The 23,695-nt window shown below is 43.6% G+C and overlaps 1 protein-coding gene across 1 annotated transcript; it reads left to right on the top strand.

The window, feature by feature from the left end:
- Positions 1–1,143: 1,143 nt before the first annotated feature.
- On the top strand, positions 1,144–11,643 carry LOC143803811 (olfactory receptor 6C1-like). The gene is made up of 2 exons (XM_077281577.1): positions 1,144–1,824; positions 10,687–11,643. The coding sequence occupies exons 1-2, from the start codon at positions 1,144–1,146 to the stop codon at positions 11,641–11,643; spliced, it is 1,638 nt and encodes a 545-aa protein (XP_077137692.1).
- Positions 11,644–23,695: the final 12,052 nt, after the last annotated feature.

Below are 23,695 nucleotides of genomic sequence, written 5' to 3'. Positions count from 1 at the left end.
AAGATTGACTTATATAAAGCCACGAGAAAATTGCAGTTAAAAAAGTTTTTTTCCAACATAAAAAGTAATACAAATAAGGAAACCTTAAGGGACATTTCTACGGAGACTCCAGCCACTATTGGGTCCTTGGGGTTTATGGCTGGGACCCCGGCAGATCCAAATGATATTGAAGATGCTTGGCTTTTAGCCAATTTATGTGAACAAACACCAGATATAAATCATACTTCACCAGAAATGATTAATAATATAATCCCTGAACCATTCAAAGGCGGCATAAAATCCACCTTTATGCCGGCCTGTACCCCGGGTAATTCTATTGATTTATTCTATGATTTGGTCGTAAAGGACATTGAAGCAATTCTTTACCGAAAACCCCAAAAAAATCTTTCTACTGGGGAAGAAAGGGCAATACACGAAATGCAGCAGTGGAATGATGTGGTCATAAGAAAGGCGGACAAGGGGGGAAATCTAGTTATATTGGATAAAAAGTACTACATTGATGAAGCCTTATCACAACTAAATGATAGTAATACGTATATAAATTTGGATCATAACCCCACAAATAAATTTAAAGAAAAATTAAGAACTCTGTTGAATAAATATGTAATCAAAGGCACTTTGACTAAAAATAAAGCAGAAAAACTATTCCCAGAATTTCCCAATGTACCTCATTGGTACAGTTTGCCAAAAATCCACAAAAATGCCACCCGGCCCCCTGGGCGACCGATTATATCTGGCATTGGATCACTCACTGAACCCTTGTCCCAATTTCTGGATTGGCTCCTCAAGCCACTGCTGCAAAAAATTCCGTCTTTCGTAAAAGATTCGGGTGAATTTCTGTCCGTTTTACAATCTGTTGAGTGGCAACCGACCTTTTCTTTAGTATCCATTGACATTGTCAGTTTATACACACGGATACCGCAGACCAAAGGCATAGAGGCAATACGCAATATTTTGATAAATACGGACAAAGATCAGGACTTCATATCTTTCATTACCGAAAGTCTGGAGTTTGTGCTTGGGCACAATGCATTCAAATTTATGGATAAATGGTTCTTGCAATGCACAGGCACTGCAATGGGTACGCCCGTTGCATGTGTCTTTGCTAACCTTTTCTTGGCTGCTTTTGAGGAGAAATTTATAATGTCAATTTCAAATCCTTTTCTCAAACATGTGCGTACATATTTAAGATTTGCGGACGATATTTTCATAATTTGGGATGGTTCTAGAGAGACCTTTGATTCCTTTGTAACCCACCTTAATAACGTGAATGATGAAAATATGCAGTTTACCGCCTGTTATGGAGGCAATTCTCTAGAATTCCTTGATGTAAAAATTGATATTGTGAAAGGTGAACTAAATACACGGGTATATAAAAAATCAACTGCGACTAACAGCGTACTGCACTTTAATAGCGCACATCCGGCTCATACAAAGAAAAGCATTCCATATAGCCAGATGGTGCGTTATAGAAAACTAAATAACAACGAGACAGTATTTAATGAACAACTATCTGAGTTAAAAAATAATTTTTTAAAAAGAAAATACCCTTCCAATATCTTATTAACAGCGGAAAAAAGAGTAAAACAACTTAAACAGAAGGATCTCTTGAAATATCGCAAGAGAGAGAATCAATTACTCACCTCGCAAAATGAGTATCAGAAATTCGTCTTTTCTTTTACACACAGTCCAGTGGACAGAGAAATTCACTCAGCCATCAATAAAAACTGGCACGTGCTTCAAAGTGATAGGGATTTGGCTGAAATCACGGTGAATCATCCTCGATTCGCTTATAAACGTACTAAGAATTTAGGCGATCTGCTAGTACAGAATCGCCTCTTACCTGAGAGAAATAATTGGCTAAAAAAATGTACACCGCAGGGAAATTATAAGTGCGGAAATTGTAATTTTTGTCATCTAAGACTTTTAAATAATCCTATACGTATTGGAGGAATCAACCATACAGTCCGTCATTTTATCACATGTAAAACCAAATTTATAGTTTATGTGATTTTTTGCCCATGCCTGTTCTTTTATATCGGCAAAACCATTCGCCCGTTAGTCCATAGATTTAGGGAGCATCATCACTCAATTACCTCCGGTAAAGGCTGCCCACGTTTAATTAAACATATGCATGATGTGCACAATTCAGACCCTGACTTATTGCGGTTTGCGGGTTTGGAGGTGGTAAAATATCCACCGCAGGGTGGTGACCACAATAAATTATTACTCCAACGTGAGGCAAGGTGGATTATTGAAACTAATGCGCAGGGACCTTTAGGTCTTAATGAAAAATTGGACATGGCGATCTTTCTTTAAAATATAAAATCATAAAATGCTCTTTAAAAGAATACGTGATGTATTGTAAGTTTGGTTCCAGAGTGATGCTGTTTACAGTCAAGTAATGCACAATTGTATATGTTTTTATTGTTTTGTTCACTCACATTGTTAAGTCTATTCCCCTATAAAAGGAAATGACGATTTTAATTGTGCACCTGGACCCGTTGAAGCGCACAAGCGTGAAACGGCCGTAGTCCTCTCCTCACTCCCCGCACCCTACCTTCTACCTGCCGCCTCTCCATGTAAAAGTCGTTACGTTGTAATACTGCAATAAAGGACGATCATTGTCAAGCAAGCCTTTGGTGAGTGCCACTTTTTCTTTTAATATTGGATGGTCCATTTTGGAAAGTAGACCCCCTAAGGAACTTATCTAGATGTGTTTTGAGAGCTTTGAACCCCCAAGTTTTTCACTACAGTTTATAATGCAGAGCCGTGAAAATAAAAATTCTTTTTTTTTCACAAAAATGATTTATTAGCCCAGAGTTTTGTATTTTCCCAAGGGTAACAGGAGAAATTGGACCCCAAAAGTTGTTGTCCAATTTGTCCTGAGTATGCTGATACCCCGTATGTGGAGGGGAACCACTGTTTGGGCGCATGGCAGAGCTCGGAAGGGAAGAAGCGCCATTTGGAATGCAGACTTAGATGGATTGGTCTGCAGACGTCACGTTGCATTTGCTGAGCCCCTGATGTACCCAAACAGTAGAAACCCCCAAGAAGTGACACCATATCAGTTTACAATGCAGAGCCGTGAAAATAAAAAATCCTTTTTTTTCCCACAAAAATGATTTTTAGCCCCCCAAATTTTTATTTTCCCAAGGATAACAAGAGAACTTGGACCCCAAAAGTTGTTGTCCAATTTGTCCCGAGTACGCTGATACCCCATATGTTGGGGTAAACCCCTGTTTAGGCGCACGGGAGAGCTCAGAAGGGAAGGAGCACTGTTTTACTTTTTCAACGCAGAATTGTCTGGAATTGAGATCGGATGCCATGTCGCGTTTGGAGAGCCCCTGATGTACCTAAACAGTGGAAACTCCCCAATTCTACCTGAAACCCTAATCCAAATACACCCCTAACCCTAATCCCAACGGTAACCCTAACCACACCCGTAACCCTGACACACCCCTAACCCTAATCCCAACCGTAAATGTAATGCAAACCTAAACCTAGCCCTAACCCTAACCCTAACCCTAGGCCTAACCCTAACCCTAGCCCTAACCCTAGCCCTAACCCTAGCCCTAGCCCTAACCCTAGCCCTAACCCTGGCCCTAACCCTAACCCTAGCCCTAATCCTAATGGGAAAATGAAAATAAATACATTTTTTTAATTTTATTATTTTTCCCTAACTAAGGGAGTGATGAAAGGGGGTTTGATTTACTTTTATAGCATTTTTTTATATCGGATTTTTATGATTGGTAGCTGTCACACACTAAAAGACGCTTTTTATAGCAAAAAAGTTTTTGCGTCTACACATTTTGAGACCTATAATTTTTCCATATTTTGGTCCACAGAGTCATGTGAGGTCTTGTTTTTTGCGGGACGAGTTGGTGTTTTTATTGGTAACATTTTCGGGCACATGACATTTTTTGATCGCTTTTTATTCCGATTTTTGTGAGGCAGAATGACCAAAAACCAGCTATTCATGAATGTCTTTTGGGAGAGGCGTTTATACCGTTCCGTGTTTGGTAAAATTGATAAAGCAGTTTTATTCGACGGGTCAGTACGATTACAGCAATACCTCATTTATATCTTTTTTTATGTTTTGGCGCTTTTATACGATAAAAGCTATTTTATAGAAAAAATAATTATTTTGGCATCGCTTTATTCTGAGGACTATAACTTTTTAATTTTTTTGCTTATGATTCTGTATGGTGGCTTGTTTTTTGCGGGACAAGATGACGTTTTCAGCGGTACCATGGTTATTTATATCCATCTTTTTGATCGCGTGTTATTCCACTTTTTGTTCAGCGGTATGATAATAAAGCGTTGTTTGTTGGCTCGTTTTTTTTTTTTTTTCTTACGGTGTTCACTGAAGGGGTTAACTAGTGAGACAGTTTTATAGGTTGGGTCGTTACGGACGCGGCAATACTAAATATGTGTACTTTTATTGGTTTTTTTTTATTTAGATAAAGAAATGTATTTATGGGAATAATTTTTTTTCTCTTTATTTAGGAATTTATTTTTTTTTGTTTTACGTATGTGGATTTTTTTTTTTTTTACTTTTTTACTTTGTCCCAGGGGGGGACATCACAGATCGCTGATCTGACAGTTTGCACAGCACTCTATCAGATCACCGATCTGACTGACAGCGCTGCAGGCTTACCAGCGCCTGCACTGGACCCGGAAGTAATCCCTGCAGGACCCGGATGCAGCCCCGCGGCCATTTTGCATCCGGGGCTTGCAGGGATAGGAGGTAAGAGACCCTCGGAGCAATGCAATCACATCGCGTTGCTCCGGGGTCTCAGGGAAGCCCGCAGGGAGCCCCCTCCCTGCGCGATGCTTCCCTATACCGCCGGAACACTGCGATCATGTTTGTGCCGGGGGTTAATGTGCCGGGGGCCATCCGTGACCGCTCCTGGCACATAGTGCCGGATGTCAGCTGCGATAGTCAGCTGACACCCGGCCGCGATCGGCTGCGCTCCCCCCGTGAGCGCGTCCGATCGCATATGACGTACTATCCCGTCAGAGGGAATTAAGGCCCACCCCACCTCGACGGGATAGTACGTCATATGGGATTAAGGGGTTAAGGGTAGGTTAATTTTAACATTGAGAGATAGAATATCAAAAATAAAATCCAGAAAATCACATTGTATAAATTATGTAAATATATTTGCATTTTGCAGTGAAAAATAAGTATTTGGTCCCTCTGGCAAAGAAGACTTAATACTTGGTGGCAAAATCCTTGTTGGCAAGCACAGCAGTCAGACGTTTTTTGCAGTTGATTATGAGGTTTGCACACATGTCAGGGGGAATTTTGTTCCACTCCTCTTTGCAGATCATCTCTGAATCATTAAGATTTTGAGGCTGTCGCTTGGCAACTCGGAGCTTCAACTCCCTCCATAAGTTTTCTATGTGGTTAAGGTCCGGAGACTGGCTAGGCCACTCCATGACCTTAATGTACTTCTTTTTGAGCCACTCTTTTGTTGCCTTGGCTGTACGTTTTGGGACATTGTCTTGCGGGAAGACCCAGCCATGACCCATTTTTAATGTCCTGGCAGAGGGAAGGAGGTTGTCACTCAGGATTTTACGGTATATGGCTCCATCCATTCTCCCATTGATGCAGTGAAGTAGTCCTGTGCCCTTAGCAGAGAAACACCCCCCAAAACATAACATTTCCACCTCCATGCTTGACAGTGGGGACAGTGTTCTTTGGGTCATGGGCAGCATTTATCTTCCTCCAAACACGGCAAGTTGAGTTAATGCCAAAGAGCTGAATTTTTGTCTCATCTGACCACAGCACATTCTCTCAGTCACTCACAGAATCATCCAGGTGTTAATTGGCAAGCTTCAGACAGGCCGGCACATGTGCTTTCTTGAGCAAGAGGACCTTGCGGGCACAGCAGGATTTTAAACCTTCATTTTGTATTTCTTCCATTTTCTTACTATTGCACCAACAGTTGTCTCCTCCTCACCCAACATCTTACTTATGGTTTTGTAGCCCATTCCAGCTTTGTGCAGGTCTATGATCTTGTCCATGACATCCTTATAAAGCTCTTTGGTCTTGCCCATGTTGTAGAGGTTAGAGTCTGACTAATTAATTGAGTCTGTGGACAGGAGTCTTTTATAAAGGTGATTATGTAAGACAGTTGTCTTTAATGTAGGTAAATAGTTGATTAGGAACATCTCACTGGTCTGTAGGAGCCAGAACTCTTAATGGTTGGTAGGGGTGCAAATACTTTTTCTCAGTGCAAAATGCAAATCCATTTATAGAATTTATACAATGTGATTTTCTGTATTTTATTTTTGATATTCTATCGCTCAATGTTAAAATTAACCTACCTGTAAAATTATAGACTGTTCATGTCATTGTCAGTGGGCAAACTTACAAAATTAGCAAGAGATCTAATATTTATTTCATGCACTGTATGAATAAGAGAGGATTTTGGCACACTGCTCTATGAGGATATGATCATATTACATTTTATCCACATGTCAGTGGCTCTATCTGGGTTTTCGTCTGAAAGCCTGAAAATCGGTATCCAGACGCCAACAAAGCGACTTACTCTAATGAAGCAGATGGAGTCACTTTGTGCTCTATCTGACCTTAGTGTAGTCTGTGTCTGCCTTTTTTTAAGCAGGCATAAAAGTGAGGTCAGCTGTGCCTTTGGGTCCACCTCAAAAAGGTGGACACTGTAGAAAGTGAGGTCAGACAGAGCACAAAATGACTCCATATACTTAAAAGTCAATGGTCCTGTTGATGAATACGCCTGAATCAAATTTTCAGGTCTTTAAACAGAAGCTCCAATGGAGCCACTAATGTGAATTAAAGGCCTTATGTGACTATATCCTGAGTTGTAATGAGAAAACGTTAGCACAGCTGAGAGATGGTGCACAAGCAGGTTCCCAAACCGTACAAACTTGTGTAGAAAACTTGGCACACATCAAATGCTGAAGTGTAGAAATGTAATGTAATCCAGAAGAAGTAGTTACATACAATAAACAAACGTTTCGGTCAGATAGACCTTCATCAGTGTACTATAATTAAAGCAAAATTCAAATAAGGATCAGAAAAACGGATAAAAAAACAGAAATAAAGTATATACAACGTATTAAAAAATTGGGTCAAAGAAAGGGAAAAAACAATGGCAAGAGGGCGTACCTTCATCATCAAACAAAATAAATAAATACACCAAATATTGGTGTGAGCTAGATGGAACAGTACATACATATAGCCCGTGTTGCCCATTAAATAGTGCCATAGACAGAGGGTGATGTGATGCGGAACCAGAAGTTACATATCGGATGTGACGTTATGCGTTCCAGTGACCGGAGGTGGAGGATTAGCGTTCCACCTAACTGGAAGTGACCATTGCGTTCCACTGTGTGTATTCTATGTGTTTCAAAGGCCGGAAAAGGTACTGCGATATCCATGGAGAGACTGTAACGCTATGTAACACTTTTGGATTCCGTAAAAAAAGTTGTGTATGTGTTGGCTGTGAGGAGCCTATATCTGCTTTAATCACGTAAATTGTGTACTCTCCTAAAATAAGGAAGGAAGGGCTCTTTAAATTCCTTAATGTTAGAGTGAGCGGTCTATAAAATATGCCAATGTCATCTAATAGTTTTATGAATGATGTACGCAAATTGGTGGTAATTGTGTAAGAATGGAATGCGGTTCGTAGCTTTTATCCGTGAAGAGGTTGTCGGTGTAGTGGATACATCCAAGAGGTGAGATGGATAACCTCTTTCAAGGAACTTGGATCTCATTTCCTCGGTTCTTTGTTGATGAAGAGTTGGATTGGAGACAATTCTATTAACCATTTGTAGTTAGGATTTAGAGATGGAAGTTTTCATCCTAATTGGGTGAAAACTATGGCAATGTAACAGACTGTTACGATCCAAAGGCTTGGTATATAGGTCAGTTGTGAGAAAGCCCTCACTATCCTTCATGACCAGGGTATCCAGAAAATTGACTTGTGTGTCATATGTCATAGTGAAATCAAGTCCTGGCCATGAAGATCTCAGGAAGTGGAAGAAGCTATCAAGGGACTCAAGTGTACCACCCCAGATACAGAAAATATCATCAATGTTTCTCTTCCACACCAGTACATTGGAGCCGAAGAGGTCACTGGTGTATATCTTACTCTCCTCGTAGTCTGTCATATAGCAGTTAGCGTAGGAGGGAGGTGTGACATTAGAGCCCATTGCTGTGCCCTTCGTCTGTAGGTAATGTGTCTTCGAAAAGAAAGAAGTTCTTTGTGAGGACCAATGAGAGTAGGTCACAGCATAGGTCAATTTGGCCAGGGTCCATCCCTGAGGAGGTAAGGATGCGGCATGCTGATTGTATGCCCTGTTCGTGTGGTATTGATGTATATAAATCCTTGATATCGAAGGATACAAGGAAAGCCTCCCTTGGAACAAGTCTGAGATTTTTAACCCCTTTCTGCCAGCTGACGGAATAGTACGTCAGCTGGCAGATCCCTTGCTTTAAGGTGGGCTCCGGCGGTGAGCCCACCTTAAAGCCGCGACATGTCAGCTGTACAAAACAGCTGACATGTCGCGGCTTTAAGGTGGGCTCACCGCTGGAGCCCACCTTAAAGCCGCTACATGTCAGCTGTTTTGTACAGCTGACATGTGCGCACAATGAGCCTGAGCAGAATCGCGATCCGCCCGCGCCCATTAACTAGTTAAATGCCGCCGTCAAGCGCTGACAGCGGCATTTAACTAGCGCTCCCGGCCGCGCGGCCGGAGTTGATCGCACCGCTGACCCCCGTCACATGATCGGGGGTCAGCAGTGCATTGCCATAACCACCAGAGGTCTCCTTGAGACCTCTATGGTTGTTGATGGCCGATTGCTTTGAGCGCCACCCTGTGGTCGGCGCTCAAAGTCCACCACCATTTCTACTACATAGAGGTGATCTGTACTTCATCTCTATGTAGCAGAGGTGATCGTGTAGTGCATGCTTCTAGCCTCCTATGGAGACTATTGAAGCATGCCAAAATTAAAAAAAAGTGTTTAAAAATATTTTTAAAAAATAAAAAATATATAAAAGTTTAAATCACCCCCCTTTCGCCCCAATCAAAATAAAACAATAAAAAAAAAAATCAAACCTACACATATTTGGTATCGCCGCGTTCAGAATCACCCGATCTATCAATAAAAACAAAGGATTAACCTGACCGCTAAATGGCGTAGCGAGAAAAAAAATCAAAACGCCAAAATTATGTTTTTTTGGTCGCCACAACATTGCATTAAAATGCAATAACGGGCGATCAAAAGAACGTATCTACACCAAAATGGTATAATTAAAAACGCCAGCTTTGCACGCAAAAAATAAGCCCTCACCTGACCCCAGATCACGAAAATTGGAGACGCTACGGGTATTGGAAAATCGCACAAATTTTTTTTTTTTTTGCAAAATTGGAATTTTTTTCCACCACTTAGACAAAAGAGAACCTAGACATGTTAGGTGTCTATGAACTCATAATGACCTGGAGAATCATAATGGCAGGTTAGTTTTAGCATTTGGTGAACCTAGCAAAAAAGCCAAACAAAAAACAAGTGTGAGATTGCACTTTTTTTGCAATTTCATAACACTTGGAATTTTTTTCCCGTTTTCTGTTACATGGCATGGTAGAACCAATGGTATCGTTCAAAAGTACATCTCGTCCCGCAAAAAATAAGCCCTCACATGGCCATATTGATGGAAAAATAAAAAAGTTATGGTTCTGGAAGGAGGGGAGCGAAAAACGAAAACGAAAAAACGGAAAAAGCTCCGGGGGTGAAGGGGTTAATGATGCTGAGAAAAGCTCCTGTATCAAGGAGAAAAGAAGTTGTTTGCTTAATGAGCGGTGTAAGAATCCTCTCCAGGTAAATGGAGATAGGTGATAAAATGGACCCGGTGGATGCTACAATCGGTCTGCCAGGTAGATTTTCCAGATTTTTAGGTATTTTAGGGAGTATATAGAGGATGGGTGTAATAGGGTGTTTTTTTTGTGAAAAAATCACAGGTTCTCATGTCTAATACCCCTATTTCGGTGAATCTAGACAAAACAGTTTTAATAAGGCCCTGAATCTGGCTAGTAGGCTCGCCGGAAAGTTTATTTTTTTAAAATATGTTGTATATACTTTATTTCTGTCTTTTTATCCATTTTTCTGATCCTTATTTGAATTTTGCTTTAATTATAGCACACTGAGGAAGGTCTATCTGTTTATTGTATGTAACTACTTCTTCCGGATTACATTAAATTTCTACACTTCAGCATTTAGTATGTGCCAAGTTTTATATCCTGAGTTGGGCTTGTAAATAACATTGTAATAGATTGAAGTATAGGCATCTGTAAATCGTTGCGGCCTTTAAAGGGAAGTTACTTATATGGAGCTGATCTATGCTATAGACTAAATATGCTAAATGTGCTTCTTTGCAAGTAAAACTTGTCTTACTTACCTCCTGAGAGTGTAACCTCTAAGCCAAAGTGCCTCTTTGGAGATCATTGAAGGTTGAATTACGACTTGTCTTGGTTTGTTCAGGGTGGACCACATAATGTGGCTTAACCTACTCCTCCGATGCCTCATAGTTTGCTATTGCACAGGATACTACTTAGTGGTTTCTCTGCACTGTATCTCACACAGCCATATATTTAAAAAATATATTTTTTAGTATAATTTTTTCATCTTATCTTTTCCAGAATTCAAACAGCCTTGAAAATGTGGGTTTTCATAACCAAACCTCCTTCACATATTTTATCATTCTGGGGATTTCGCAGGTCCCTGAGCTGCAGGCGTTGGTTTTCCTCCTTGTCCTGATCTTATATCTCATAACAGTAACTGGAAATATGACCCTTCTCCTGCTGGTCTGCCTGGAGACTCATCTTCACACTCCCATGTACTTCTTTTTGGGAAACTTATCCTTTCTGGATGTGTTTTGCTTGACGATAACTCTACATAAAATACTACTGTCCTATATGTCTGGAGATAAAACTGTGTCCTTCACCAACTGTATGTCACAAATGTACATCTTTTCTTCTTTGACCTGCAATGAGCTGCTAATACTGACAGCCATGAGTTATGACCGATATGTGGCCATATGTAATCCCTTGCACTATCACATGATTATGAACCGTAAGATCTGTGTTCTTTCATCCACAGTCTGTTGGGCGTTGGGTTTTGTGGAGGTCATACCTCACATGTTAGCCATATCTCGCTTTTCCTGCTACAAGTCCAATGTGATTAACCACTATTTCTGTGATATTTTGCCAATCATGAAGCTGTCTTGTAGTGACACTACTCTACTGAGGCTCATTATTTTTATTGAAGGGCTGTTCCTTGTAAGTTTTACCCCTTTCCTTCTTACCTTTATCTCCTATGTCTTCATTATTGTCACCATCCTTAGGATACGTTCCAGCTCGGGGAGACGTAAAGCCTTCTACACATGTTCTTCACACCTCACGGTGGTCATTATCCTCTATGTAAGTCTCGTCTGCCAATATCTGCGACCAAGCTCTACAGACACTTTGGATTCCAACAAACTTTTTTCCTTATTTAACACCGCGGCCGTTCCTGTCTTAAACCCATTTATTTATAGCCTGAAAAATAAAGATGTTAAGTCGGCAGCGAGAAAGCAGCTGAAACGGCTAACAATATAAGCAAAGTGTTAAAATAATTCTCAAGGATTCTGCTCTTAATGCTCATTATATTACAGCTAAAAGAGCCTGAGTGAACCATGGTGGACTCTCGTGGACTACTTTGTGATTCTTGTGGGGGCCATGCATCCATTTACCAAATGTTTCACATTTTTTACCTGTTATTGATAAGCTGAAGTACTGACAAATAAAGTCACATGTTAAAATAAATATTGGTATTATTTTTGGAAGACACAGTGCTCAGAGAACAAGATTTAGTTGTTCTCGCTTCAGGTTATGAATGTGATGAAGCATGAAATTGATAATGATGTCCTATTAAAATAAAACTAAGGTCTTATGATCATATTTCTTTTTCTCCTCACTTGTCCACAGTTAGCTCAGACGAGCATGTTTTTGGTTGGTGTGATATCCACGTTAAGGAAGGAATGCATACTGAGCAATGTAAGTCAATGGGCCAAGTCACAGAAGCAACATGGACTGTGTCTTTTACAGACGAGAAAGTGATAGTTTCACTTGCGTACATATGCTCATGGGATGGGATCCATGGATCCATGGGATGCTCATGGATTGTTCACAGACATAACATGCCTGAGAATTCACAAGCTAATTTTAACCTGTCTTTAGGCTGGGAAGTTCAATGAGATTGAGGATGTAGGACTTGATCTCTTCAACAAGCTCCTCAAGCAAGACTTGGTAACACTGGTTGGTCTTCCAAGATTCTCTAGAATACTGGTCACATCTATTATAGCTTTCATACCTCGTTAGTTAAAGCAACGCTCAGACAGTAATCATTTTGCTGTTGACTTGTACATGGACAATTCCGTTTTTTTTTTTCTTCTTTTTCCTCTCTTCCCTTCTTTTCTCATTTTTCCTGCTTATTCTCTTCTCTCCTACTTCACCCTTTTCAGCCCATCTGGCTATTTTGTTAATTGTAGAAAGTGCATTGCACTGGCCCCACACCTACTCAATCAGCTTTCATGTGTTGTGTGTTACTGATGCATTCACTTATTTTTCTTTACAACTGTAGATTATTGCTGTTTGTAAGTTTCTCCTGGTGATGTGTTTTCCGATGGCCGAGTTGTGGTCATGCCATATTTGCTAAACTAAAGAAATTGAAAAAAAATAAAATAAAATTTGGGTGAATACAATTAAAGGGTTATGCTCAACACTAAGTTTTCACTGATCAAAAAGATGTGATACGTTGTGGATTTGTGGGGGTCTACATGCTGGTATCCCCACTAATCCCAAGAGCAGGTGTGTCAAATGTTTGGTAAGACCAAAGCAGTAGCCGTGCATGCTGACATGTGGCTCCATGTGTTCTCTATGAGTTCTCTAGGAGACTGCTGAAAAAAAAACTGAGCACTTATACTGGTCGTTATCAGCAGTTGGACCCTCACTGATTAGAAAATTAGGACTTGTTCTGTGGAGCTAGTGGAGATTATGTTTTCATAACCATTCTGCTTGTGTTCTTCTCTAAGTGTTTGCATTGTGAGCGGCAGCGTGGACAAAGTGGGACACCCAGACTCATTCCTCGGAGAAACAGATGTCTATTAGAAGTAGATGTAGCATCGGTCAGCAAGGGAGTGGGCATCTGCGCAAAGTGTGCATTGAGGAGTACAATTACCTTATATACTCGAGTATAAGCCTACCTGAGTATAAGCCAAGGCACCTAATTTTGCCAAAAAAACTGGCAAAACTTATTGACTCAAGTATAAGCCGGGTATGCATTGTTCCCTCATCCCTATCCTGGTATGCATAACTCCTCATCCCTATCCTGGTATGCATATCTCCTCATCCCTATCCTGGTATGCATAACTCCTCATCCCTATCCTGGTATGCATAACTCCTCATCCCTATCCTGGTATGGATGACTTTTCATCCCTATCCTGGTATGTCTAGCCCCCTCATCCCTATCCTGGTATGTATAGCCCCCTCATCCCTATCCTGGTATGTATAGCCCCCTCATCCCTATCCTGGTAAGCATAACTCCTCATCCCTATCCTGATATGCATGATTCCTCATCCCTATCCTGGTGTGCATGACCCCTTCATCCCTACCCTTGTATGCATTGCTCCTCATCCCTATCCTTGTATGCATGGCTCCTCATCCCCATTCTGGTATGCATGGTTCCTCATCCCTATCCTGGTATGCATGGAGCACATAAAAAAGCATTAAAAAAACAAATATCCTACTTACCCTTCCTGTGCTCCCTCGCAGCATCTGCGTCTTGTTCCCGTGCCAGCAGCTGCTTTATGCTTGTAAGCAGCGCGTGGCTGGTTTACACCATGCATGCAAAAGGAAAATGGGGCTAACTGGGGAGGTGGTACCTTTTGACAGACTACAAAACAGCTACTGCTTCTGTGATACTACACAAACACCATGCCACACACACACACACACACACACACACACACACACACACACACACACACACACACACACATACACACACACACACACACACACACACACACACTGTATGGTACAAACACACTCCATGCTACACACACAAGCTCTATGTTAGGCTAAGTCCACATTAGCGTTCGGGGGCCTTGCGGAGGGCTGCGTATGTCCTCTGTTAAGCTCCACCTACTTTTGCATACTTCTGCATGTGTCCTGCGTACCTATCTTTAACATTGGGTATGCAGGACATGCGGATGTCATTGATCCCATTGGTCAGTTGGGCATCCCAATTAGTGCTTCACCTGGTGAGTGGTGGAAGAAGGGGGGAATTGGGCACTGAACCGTATTTTACTCTAGCTTTATCCATATGGGCTCCCCAGCCAGAGGCACGTTCCTTATTTAGTACCGTGCCTGCCATTACACACACTGTATGCTACACACATATGCTCTGTGTTACACACACTGTAGGATACATGCACAAGCTCTGTTATAAACAGTCTATGATACACACTGAAGGGCGATACATTTGAAAGTGCAAAGCCGACAGGCAGGACGGTCTGGCGGGGTATCGGGGAAATCCCCTGTAGGCCCGTTGGGGAGAGATGAGAAAAGAAATATATAATACATTTATACTTGTAGCCATAGGCCCTTTAAAAGTGCAGGGGCATGCATGGCGCTCAGGATAGTGGCAGGCAGGGCCGGGGAGCAGGGGTTACAGCTCACGTGCTCAGCCGAGGGCCCTTTTAAAGTGCTCAGCTGCAATGGGAGCCGGGATAGTGCGCACTTCTGTGTGCCGTTTAAAAGTGCAGGGGTGCATGATGGTCAGGATGGTGGCTGGCTGGGCCAGAGAAGCTGGGGACCCGTGCACTGCCGCAGGCCCTTTTGAAGCACCTGGGCGCGCGCACAAAGTTCAAGAGCCGGGGGAGCTAGGGTCATGAGCATGGTCGCGTCACAGTTAGCAGTCTGCTAAAAGTGATGTCACGCTGTGCGCCCTGCACTGCTGCTTCTCGCATAGAAGAGACAAGCCAAGGTAGTGTAATAGCATTAACACACCTAATATTTGTGTATGTTTATGTGAATCTGTATATGTTTGTCTGTGTGTGTGTGCATGTCTGTACGGGTGTGTATGTTTACGTGCGCATTTCAGTGTGTGTGTCTTTGTGTGTTTGCGTGTCCATGCCTAGTCTGTGTGTATACATGTGTACGTGTACATTTGTGTCTGTGCATGTCTGTGTGTCTGCATGTGTGTGTTCTAGTCTGACTGCATTTCTGTGTGAATAACTGCATGTGTCTGCATGACTGTGTGTGTGCACATATCTATGTGTGCGCATTTCTGTGTATGTATGTGCGGATCTGAGTGTGCATTTCTGTATGCGTATCTGTGTGTTTCTGTGCATGACTGCGTTTGCATTTCTATGTGTACAGGTCCTTCTCAAAAAATTAGCATATAGTGTTAAATTTCATTATTTACCATAATGTAATGATTACAATTAAACTTTCATATATTATAGATTCATTATCCACCAACTGAAATTTGTCAGGTCTTTTATTGTTTTAATACTGATGATTTTGGCCTACAACTCCTGACAACCCAAAAAACCTGTCTCAATAAATTAGCATATTTCACCTGGCCAATCAAATAAAAGTGTTTTTTAATAACAAACAAAAAAACCATCAAATAATAATGTTCAGTTATGCACTTAATACTTGGTCGGGAATCCTTTTGCAGAAATGACTGCTTCAATGCGGCGTGGCATGGAGGCAATCAGCCTGTGACACTGCTGAGATGTTATGGAGGCCCAGGATGCTTCAATAGCGGCCTTAAGCTCATCCAGAGTGTTGGGTCTTGCGTCTCTCAACTTTCTCTTCACAATATCCCACAGATTCTCTATGGGGTTCAGGTCAGGAGAGTTGGCAGGCCAATTGAGCACAGTAATACCATGGTCAGTAAACCATTTACCAGTGGTTTTGGCACTGTGAGCAGATTTCAGGTCGTGCTGAAAAATGAAATCTTCATCTCCATAAAGCATTTCAGCCGATGGAAGCATGAAGTGCTCCAAAATCTCCTGATAGCTAGCTGCATTGACCCTGCCCTTGATGAAACACAGTGGACCAACACCAGCAGCTGACATGGCACCCCACACCATCACTGACTGTGGGTACTTGACACTGGACTTCAGGCATTTTGGCATTTCCTTCTCTCCAGTCTTCCTCCAGACTCTGGCACCTTGATTTCCGAATGACATGCAAAATTTGCTTTCATCAGAAAAAAGTACTTGGGACCACTTAGCAACAGTCCAGTGCTGCTTCTCTGTAGCCCAGGTCAGGCGCTTCTGCCGCTGTTTATGGTTCAAAAGTGGCTTTACCTGGGGAATGCGGCACCTGTAGCCCATTTCCTGCACACGCCTGTGCACGGTGGCTCTGGATGTTTCCACACCAGACTCAGTCCACTGCTTCCTCAGGTTCCCCAAGGTCTGGAATCGGTCCTTCTCCACAATCTTCCTCAGGGTCCGGTCACCTCTTCTCGTTGTACAGCGTTTTCTGCCACATTGTTTCCTTCCAACAGACTTACCATTGAGGTGCCTTGATACAGCACTCTGGGAACAGCCTATTTGTTGAGAAATTTCTTTCTGGGTCTTACCCTCTTGCTTGAGGGTGTCAATGATGGCCTTCTTGACATCTGTTAGGTCGCTAGTCTTACCCATGATGGAGGTTTTGAGTAATGAACCAGGCAGGGAGTTTTTAAAAGCCTCAGGTATCTTTTGCATGTGTTTAGAGTTAATTAGTTGATTCAGAAGATTAGGGTAATAGGTCGTTTAGAGAACCTTTTCTTGATATGCTAATTTATTGAGACAGGTTTTTTGGGTTATCAGGAGTTGTAGGCCAAAATCATCAGTATTAAAACAATAAAAGACCTGACAAATTTCAGTTGGTGGATAATGAATCTATAATATATGAAAGTTTAATTGTAATCATTACATTATGGTAAATAATGAAATTTAACACTATATGCTAATTTTTTGAGAAGGACCTGTATGTGTGTGTTTGCCTGCTTGTGTATGTGGGCGTGTGTGTGTGCACGTCTGCAAGTGTGTGTTTACCTGCGGTACATGTGTATGTGTGCATGTCTACATATCTGTGTAGGCGTGTGTGTATAAGGAGGTTGATGAAAATACCCTTTTCACATCCTGGGTAAATAGTTATTTCACTGTTCTGTAAATGTAATGTGATATGTAACATATGTATAGCCAGTTGTAATGTTTTACATGTGATTGCTGCTAGGGTTTGTAGGCAAAGTTCAGTACCCTAGTTTGGCCACAAGATGGGGTACAGCATAGTTTTACACAAAAAGGAAAAAAAAGGAAAAAAAAAAAAAAAAAGTAAAGCAAAGTAAGGGGTCTAGCCCATTTTGGCTCTCACTGAGGAGCTGGAGGAAGGTGAGTTTCAGTGCTCCTTTCATTTTGGTGCTGGTGCTGTGTGGCGGCCATTGTTGCTGTGGCTTTGTGCTGGTGGGGCGGCGCGGTCTGGAGTCATGGGGGCTCAGTTTCGCAGCATGGGTGCTGTGGGGCAACAGGCCGTCCGCCCGGCTGGTGCATTGCCGCTGTGGCGGTGGTCGCCGCATGGCTCCGCTCCATTAGGGTGGTAGGACCCACGACGAGGTTTGCCATGATGTGGTAGTGGGCTTCATACAGTCTGATCAGAATGTTAAACTGAAAACCTCATATTCAGTTATATAAATTTTTGCCTAGCGGCTTTAGATCAACTTATGATTTTTGGAGGTGCGGTTCATGCCTTTTTTTCCTTTTTGTGCACAGCATAGTTTTAGCTATAACTCTGTGAATAGTTAATTGTAGGGTGGGGTCATTGTAGTTAGGGGTGGGCTGTTAGCCCAAGCAGCATAGATACCCTGCAACGTTGAGCTTAAGTAAAGTGCCCAGCCATTCAGAACAAGGGGACTAGCATAGCCCCAGCAACACTAGCGTCATCAGCTTCAGTAACGAAAGCTACAGTGAAAGGACATGGCAGGAAAGATGAGCAGATCACTTAACATGTGCCAGATGATAACATGGGCTGATGCCTCAGAACCGTTGCAAAACAGCTGAGGGAACCCTAAAATGCGGAGAATCTGGACAGGGAGGACGCTGAGATATCGTGTGATACGGTAGGACCCGGGCTCGAGCCGTGTGTCAGGGAGAGGAGTGAAGGGAAAGCTGAAGTGACGTATCATGTGAAATCTGATGTTAATGCTGTAACGGATCTGGATGTGCTGCGAAGAAGTGAGAGTAAAGTTTTGCATTTTGAGTTGTACCTGGACTGTGTCTCTGTTTATTCACAAGCGACCGGAGGAGACCCTGAGAAATAGAAGAGTGGCCCTGCCGGTGCAGACAATGGAGAGACAAGTAAGCTGCCAGGGAGATGTGATTTTTATGAGGGAGGCCAGGGCACGCAAAGCGGAAAAGCTTAGCCACGACTACTGCCCTGGCCGACCTTTACATGGGTGCATGACTGCGGCGACCCCTCCAAACCAACACGCCCCACCAACCCTGGGAATCCCCTCTCTCAAACCACCCCAAAGACCATCCTACTAAATAACCAGACAAACACAAATAGCTGATGGGTGAAGTCCATCACAGCTTTAATTTTGCGTAACATATTTAACAATAATAATAAACTGAAGCACTTAAAACTTTACAAAAGACCAGTAGCAAATGCCCTGCAATTCTGCAGGCAGGTCAGCCTACATAGCCGCAGTATTCCAGTGCTTCCTTTATTGTAAAATGCCAAGGAGGATCCTATTTAACACTAAACAGGACTCCTACCCCCCACCCATCAAGTACAATGCTCGTTCTATTCCATCCTGAATACCCAACAGCAAGATATCTAAACCAATATCATTGAGGCGTGCGCCGTCCTGTCTCAAAAGGGCAGAATTCTCCCCTTCTAGCTGCCGCTGTCTCACTACCACACCAAACTTACACTACATGATCTTGGCCATGCGTGCATTTATAGTGTGCCTAGTACGCTCCACTGCCGCCCCGTCCCGGGCGCCCTGCAACACAGCTCAGGGAACTATCTCTGACCATACTAACCTGAGTTCCGGGAAAAAACTAGAGAAATGTTCTAAGTCCGTTCTCATAATCGTCAATAACTCGGCAACTTTATGAGAACATAAGTCATTCCCACCCGCATGTAGAACTAAGATAACTGGACCTACACTGTCCCGGCCAATATCTACCACTTCCTGAAGAACTTGAGGCCATTTTAAACCCCTGATGCCTCTCCAATTAACATCCAAACCCTGAAAACCCAGATTCCTTCCTCCAGGACGACATTCTGCTCTCTGAGCCGCCCAGAAAATGTACGAATGTCCTAGCAGCCACACCGTTGGCCTGGTGGAACCTAGAAAAGAAAACAAAGTAATCAGTTCAGTAAATCAGGTCTAAAATACCTGGCATAGCAAGCGGAACACCACCGTCCGAATCTTTGCACCTTGGCCTCTGGCACCCCCACCCTTGCCACCTCGGTAGCGACCCCTATACGAAAAGAATGGGTCCCATATTCGCCTGGGTGAATACCAGAAGCCAGTAGGCATTTCCGAAAAATCGATTGGAATTGAAATTTTGTCAACGGGAAACCATCAGCATGAGCAAGAAAAAATTCCCCATTATCAACCAGCTTGACTGGACAAATGGGACCTGGAATTGCATTCAGGAGGATCCAAGCCCCCCTGCCTGAAGGGTCTGTTTTGGACCTGCGAATACGGATACGTATTGCATCTTCTACCACTATCACGTCCTCAAAAAGTAGACCCTTATCTGACCTAAATTTTGATTTAGGGACCAATTCACTAATGCGTAAGGACCTGAAATACAAAATGACATACGCAACTGCAAAAAGAGCAGCTTCGAATTGCGACGAGCCAGTAACCGTGGTAAAGGAAAATTTTGCTCAATAAATAAATAGAAATGGGACGTCTGCTTTCTTTACTAGGTTGGGATCTCTTCCACCCTTTTAAGGCCTGTCTGAATATGAAGGCCTCTGTGACGTCCTGCCAGTCAAGCAATTGGAAATAAAAGGCTAGGCCTGAAAGGCGTTGCTGGGCCGAGAAACCCGAAATTCCAGAGTTAAACAATAACATTACAAAATCAACTGTTACCTTCAGTCTGGCCTGGCAGCAAATATGAACCGGTCTCCCGTTTATCAAACTGCACCACTAAGCCCAAGACTTAGGCTGTGTGCACACATAGCAGATTTTTCGTGTTTTTTTTCGCGGTTTTTCGGTATAAAAACTCTATAAAACCGCAAAAAAAATGCATAAATTAAGCACCCTACTTAATTGAATGCAATCCGCATTTTTTGTGCACATATTGTGTTGTTCTCCTGAGCGGAATCGCATTCCAGAAAAAAACGCAGCATGTTCATTAAATTTGCGGAATCGCGGGGGTTCCGCACACCTAGGAATGCATTGATCTGCTTACTTCCCGCATGGGGCTATGCCCACCATGCGGGAAGTAAGCAGATCATGTGCGGTTGGTACCCAGGGTGGAGGAGAGGAGACTTTCCTCCACAGACTGGGCACCATATAATTGTTAAAAAAAAGAATTAAAATAAAAAATATTGATATCCTCACCTTATGATGGCCTCCGGAGTCTTCCCGCCTCTCAGTGGTGCACGCTACCGCTTCTGTTCCCAGAGATGCTGTGTGTGAAGGACCTGCGATGACATCGTGGTCACGTGACCGTGACGTCATCGCAGGTCCTGCACACAAAGCATTTATAGGATCGGGGGCCATCAGAAGGTGAGTATAACCATTTTTTTAATTTTTTTTAAATTATTTTTAACATTATATCTTTTACTATTGATGCTGCATAGGCAGGATCAATAGTAAAAAGTTGGTCACACTTGTCAAACACTATGTTTGACAAGTGTGACCAACCTGTCAATCAGTTTTCCAAGCGATGCTGCAGATCGCCTGGAAAACGCTAGTAATCTGCAAGCTAATTACGCTTGCAAAACGCTAATATTTAGCGGGAATACGCATGCCAATTCTGCATGCGATATACCCGCGGCAGGAGTTGCAGAATTGCCGCGGAAATTTCCGCGGCAACTCTGCGACGTGTGCACTTAGCCTTACCGTAAGACTGCCAAGTAGATGATACCACTGACGAACAGACCAACGGCATCAGCTGTTGGCAACTGTGTCCCATAGCAGCGAGGGGCAAGGGGAACCTTCCGGTTGAGCACTGGGCAGAAGCCGCCTGAAAACCTGCCAATTAAAGCGCGACAAAGCATCAGCAACACCATTATCAATTCCCGGGACATGGCGAGCCCTAAACCAAATGTTCTTTTCCAAACATCGAAGAATAAAATGAGGTAGCAAACCAAGGACCAGAAGAGAGGAAGAAGACAGGTGGTTTACACCAGAGGTCCCCAACCGCCGGTCCGCGGACCAGGACCGGGCCGTTGGGGTTTTTCAGCTGGTCCGCGGCGCCGCTGACAGCTACCGTATATACTCGAGTATAAGCCGAGATTTTCAGCCCAAATTTTTGGGCTGAAAGTGCCCCCTCGGCTTATACTCGAGTCACGGTCTGTGGCAGGGTCGGCGGGTGAGGGGGAGAGGGCGCTGAGGCATACTTACCTAGTCCCGGCGATCCTGACGCTCCCCCTGCCTGTCCCACAGTCTCCGGGTGCAGCAGCTCTTCCCCTGTACAGCGGTCACGTGGGACCGCTCATTAGAGAAATGAATAGGCGGCTCCACCTCCCATAGGGGCGGAGCCGCATAATTCATTTCTCTAATCAGGGGTAACGCTGACCGCTGATAGAGGAAGAGGCTGCGGCACCGAAGGCCAGCTGTCCGGGGGAAGGAGCAGGACGCCGGGAGCAGGTAAGTATTACATATTCACCTGTCCTCGTTCCACACGCCGGGCGCTGTCTCCATCTTCCCGGCGTCTCTCTCTCCTCACTGACTGTGCAGGTCAGAGGGCGCGATGACGCATATAGTGTGCGCGGCGCCCTCTGCCTGATCAGTCAGTGCGGAGAGACGCCGGGACCGGACGCTGAGGAGCTGCAAGCAAGACAGGTGAGTATGTCATTTATTATTTTTATTGCAGCAGCAGCACAGCTATGGGGCAATAATGGACGGTGCAGAGCACTGTATGGCACAGCTATGGGGAAATGGTGCAGAGCACTATATGGCACAGCTATGGGGCAATAATGGTGCAGAGCACTGTATGGCACAGCTATGGGGCAATAATGGTGCAGAGCACTATATGGCACAGCTATGGGGCAATAATGGTGCAGAGCACTGTATGGCACAGCTATGGGGCAATAATGGTGCAGAGCACTATATGGCACAGCTATGGGGCAATAATGGTGCAGAGCACTGTATGGCACAGCTATGGGGCAATAATGGTGCAGAGCACTATATGGCACAGCTATGGGGCAATAATGGTGCAGAGCACTGTATGGCACAGCTATGGGGCAATAATGGTGCAGAGCACTATATGGCACAGCTATGGGGCAATAATGGTGCAGAGCACTATATGGCACAGCTATGGGGCAATAATAAACGGTGCAGAGCACTATATGGCACAGCTATGGGGCAATTATGAACGGTGCAGAGCACTGTATGGCACAGCTATGGGGCAATAATGGTGCAGAGCACTATATGGCACAGCTATGGGGCAATAATAAACGGTGCAGAGCACTATATGGCACAGCTATGGGGCAATTATGAACGGTGCAGAGCACTGTATGGCACAGCTATGGGGCAATAATGGTGCAGAGCACTATATGGCACAGCTATGGGGCAATAATGGTGCAGAGCACTATATGGCACAGCTATGGGGCAATAATGGTGCAGAGCACTGTATGGCACAGCTATGGGGCAATAATGGTGCAGAGCACTGTATGGCACAGCTATGGGGCAATAATGGTGCAGAGCACTGTATGGCACAGCTATGGGGCAATAATGGAGCAGAGCACTGTATGGCACAGCTATGGGGCAATAATGGTGCAGAGCACTGTATGGCACAGCTATGGGGCAATAATGGTGCAGAGCACTATATGGCACAGCTATGGGGCAATAATGGTGCAGAGCACTATATGGCACAGCTATGGGGCAATAATGGTGCAGAGCACTGTATGGCACAGCTATGGGGCAATAATGGTGCAGAGCACTGTATGGCACAGCTATGGGGCAATAATGGTGCAGAGCACTATATGGCACAGCTATGGGGCAATTATGGTGCAGAGCACTATATGGCACAGCTATGGGGCAATAATGGTGCAGAGCACTGTATGGCACAGCTATGGGGCAATAATGGTGCAGAGCACTATATGGCACAGCTATGGGGCAATTATGAACAGTGCAGAGCACTATATGGCACAGCTATGGGGCAATTATGAATGGTGCAGAGCACTGTATGGCACAGCTATGGGGCAATAATAAACGGTGCAGAGCACTGTATGGCACAGCTATGGGGCAATAATGGTGCAGAGCACCAGGGAAACAAGCATGGTGCTCCCACTCATTCTGAACCTATGGTAAGTTGAATCACATTCTCATTATAAATGTCATAATTATATGATAAGTATGCACTAAGCTCCATCCCTCCATAACCCCACCCCCATATGACCAAAGCCCCGCCCC

This window comes from Ranitomeya variabilis, chromosome 2 (assembly GCF_051348905.1).
Source record: "Ranitomeya variabilis isolate aRanVar5 chromosome 2, aRanVar5.hap1, whole genome shotgun sequence".
NCBI classification, from domain to species: Eukaryota; Metazoa; Chordata; class Amphibia; order Anura; family Dendrobatidae; genus Ranitomeya; species Ranitomeya variabilis.
Note: the sequence above shows the minus strand (reverse complement) of the source record. Positions and strands in the feature narration are given on the sequence as shown.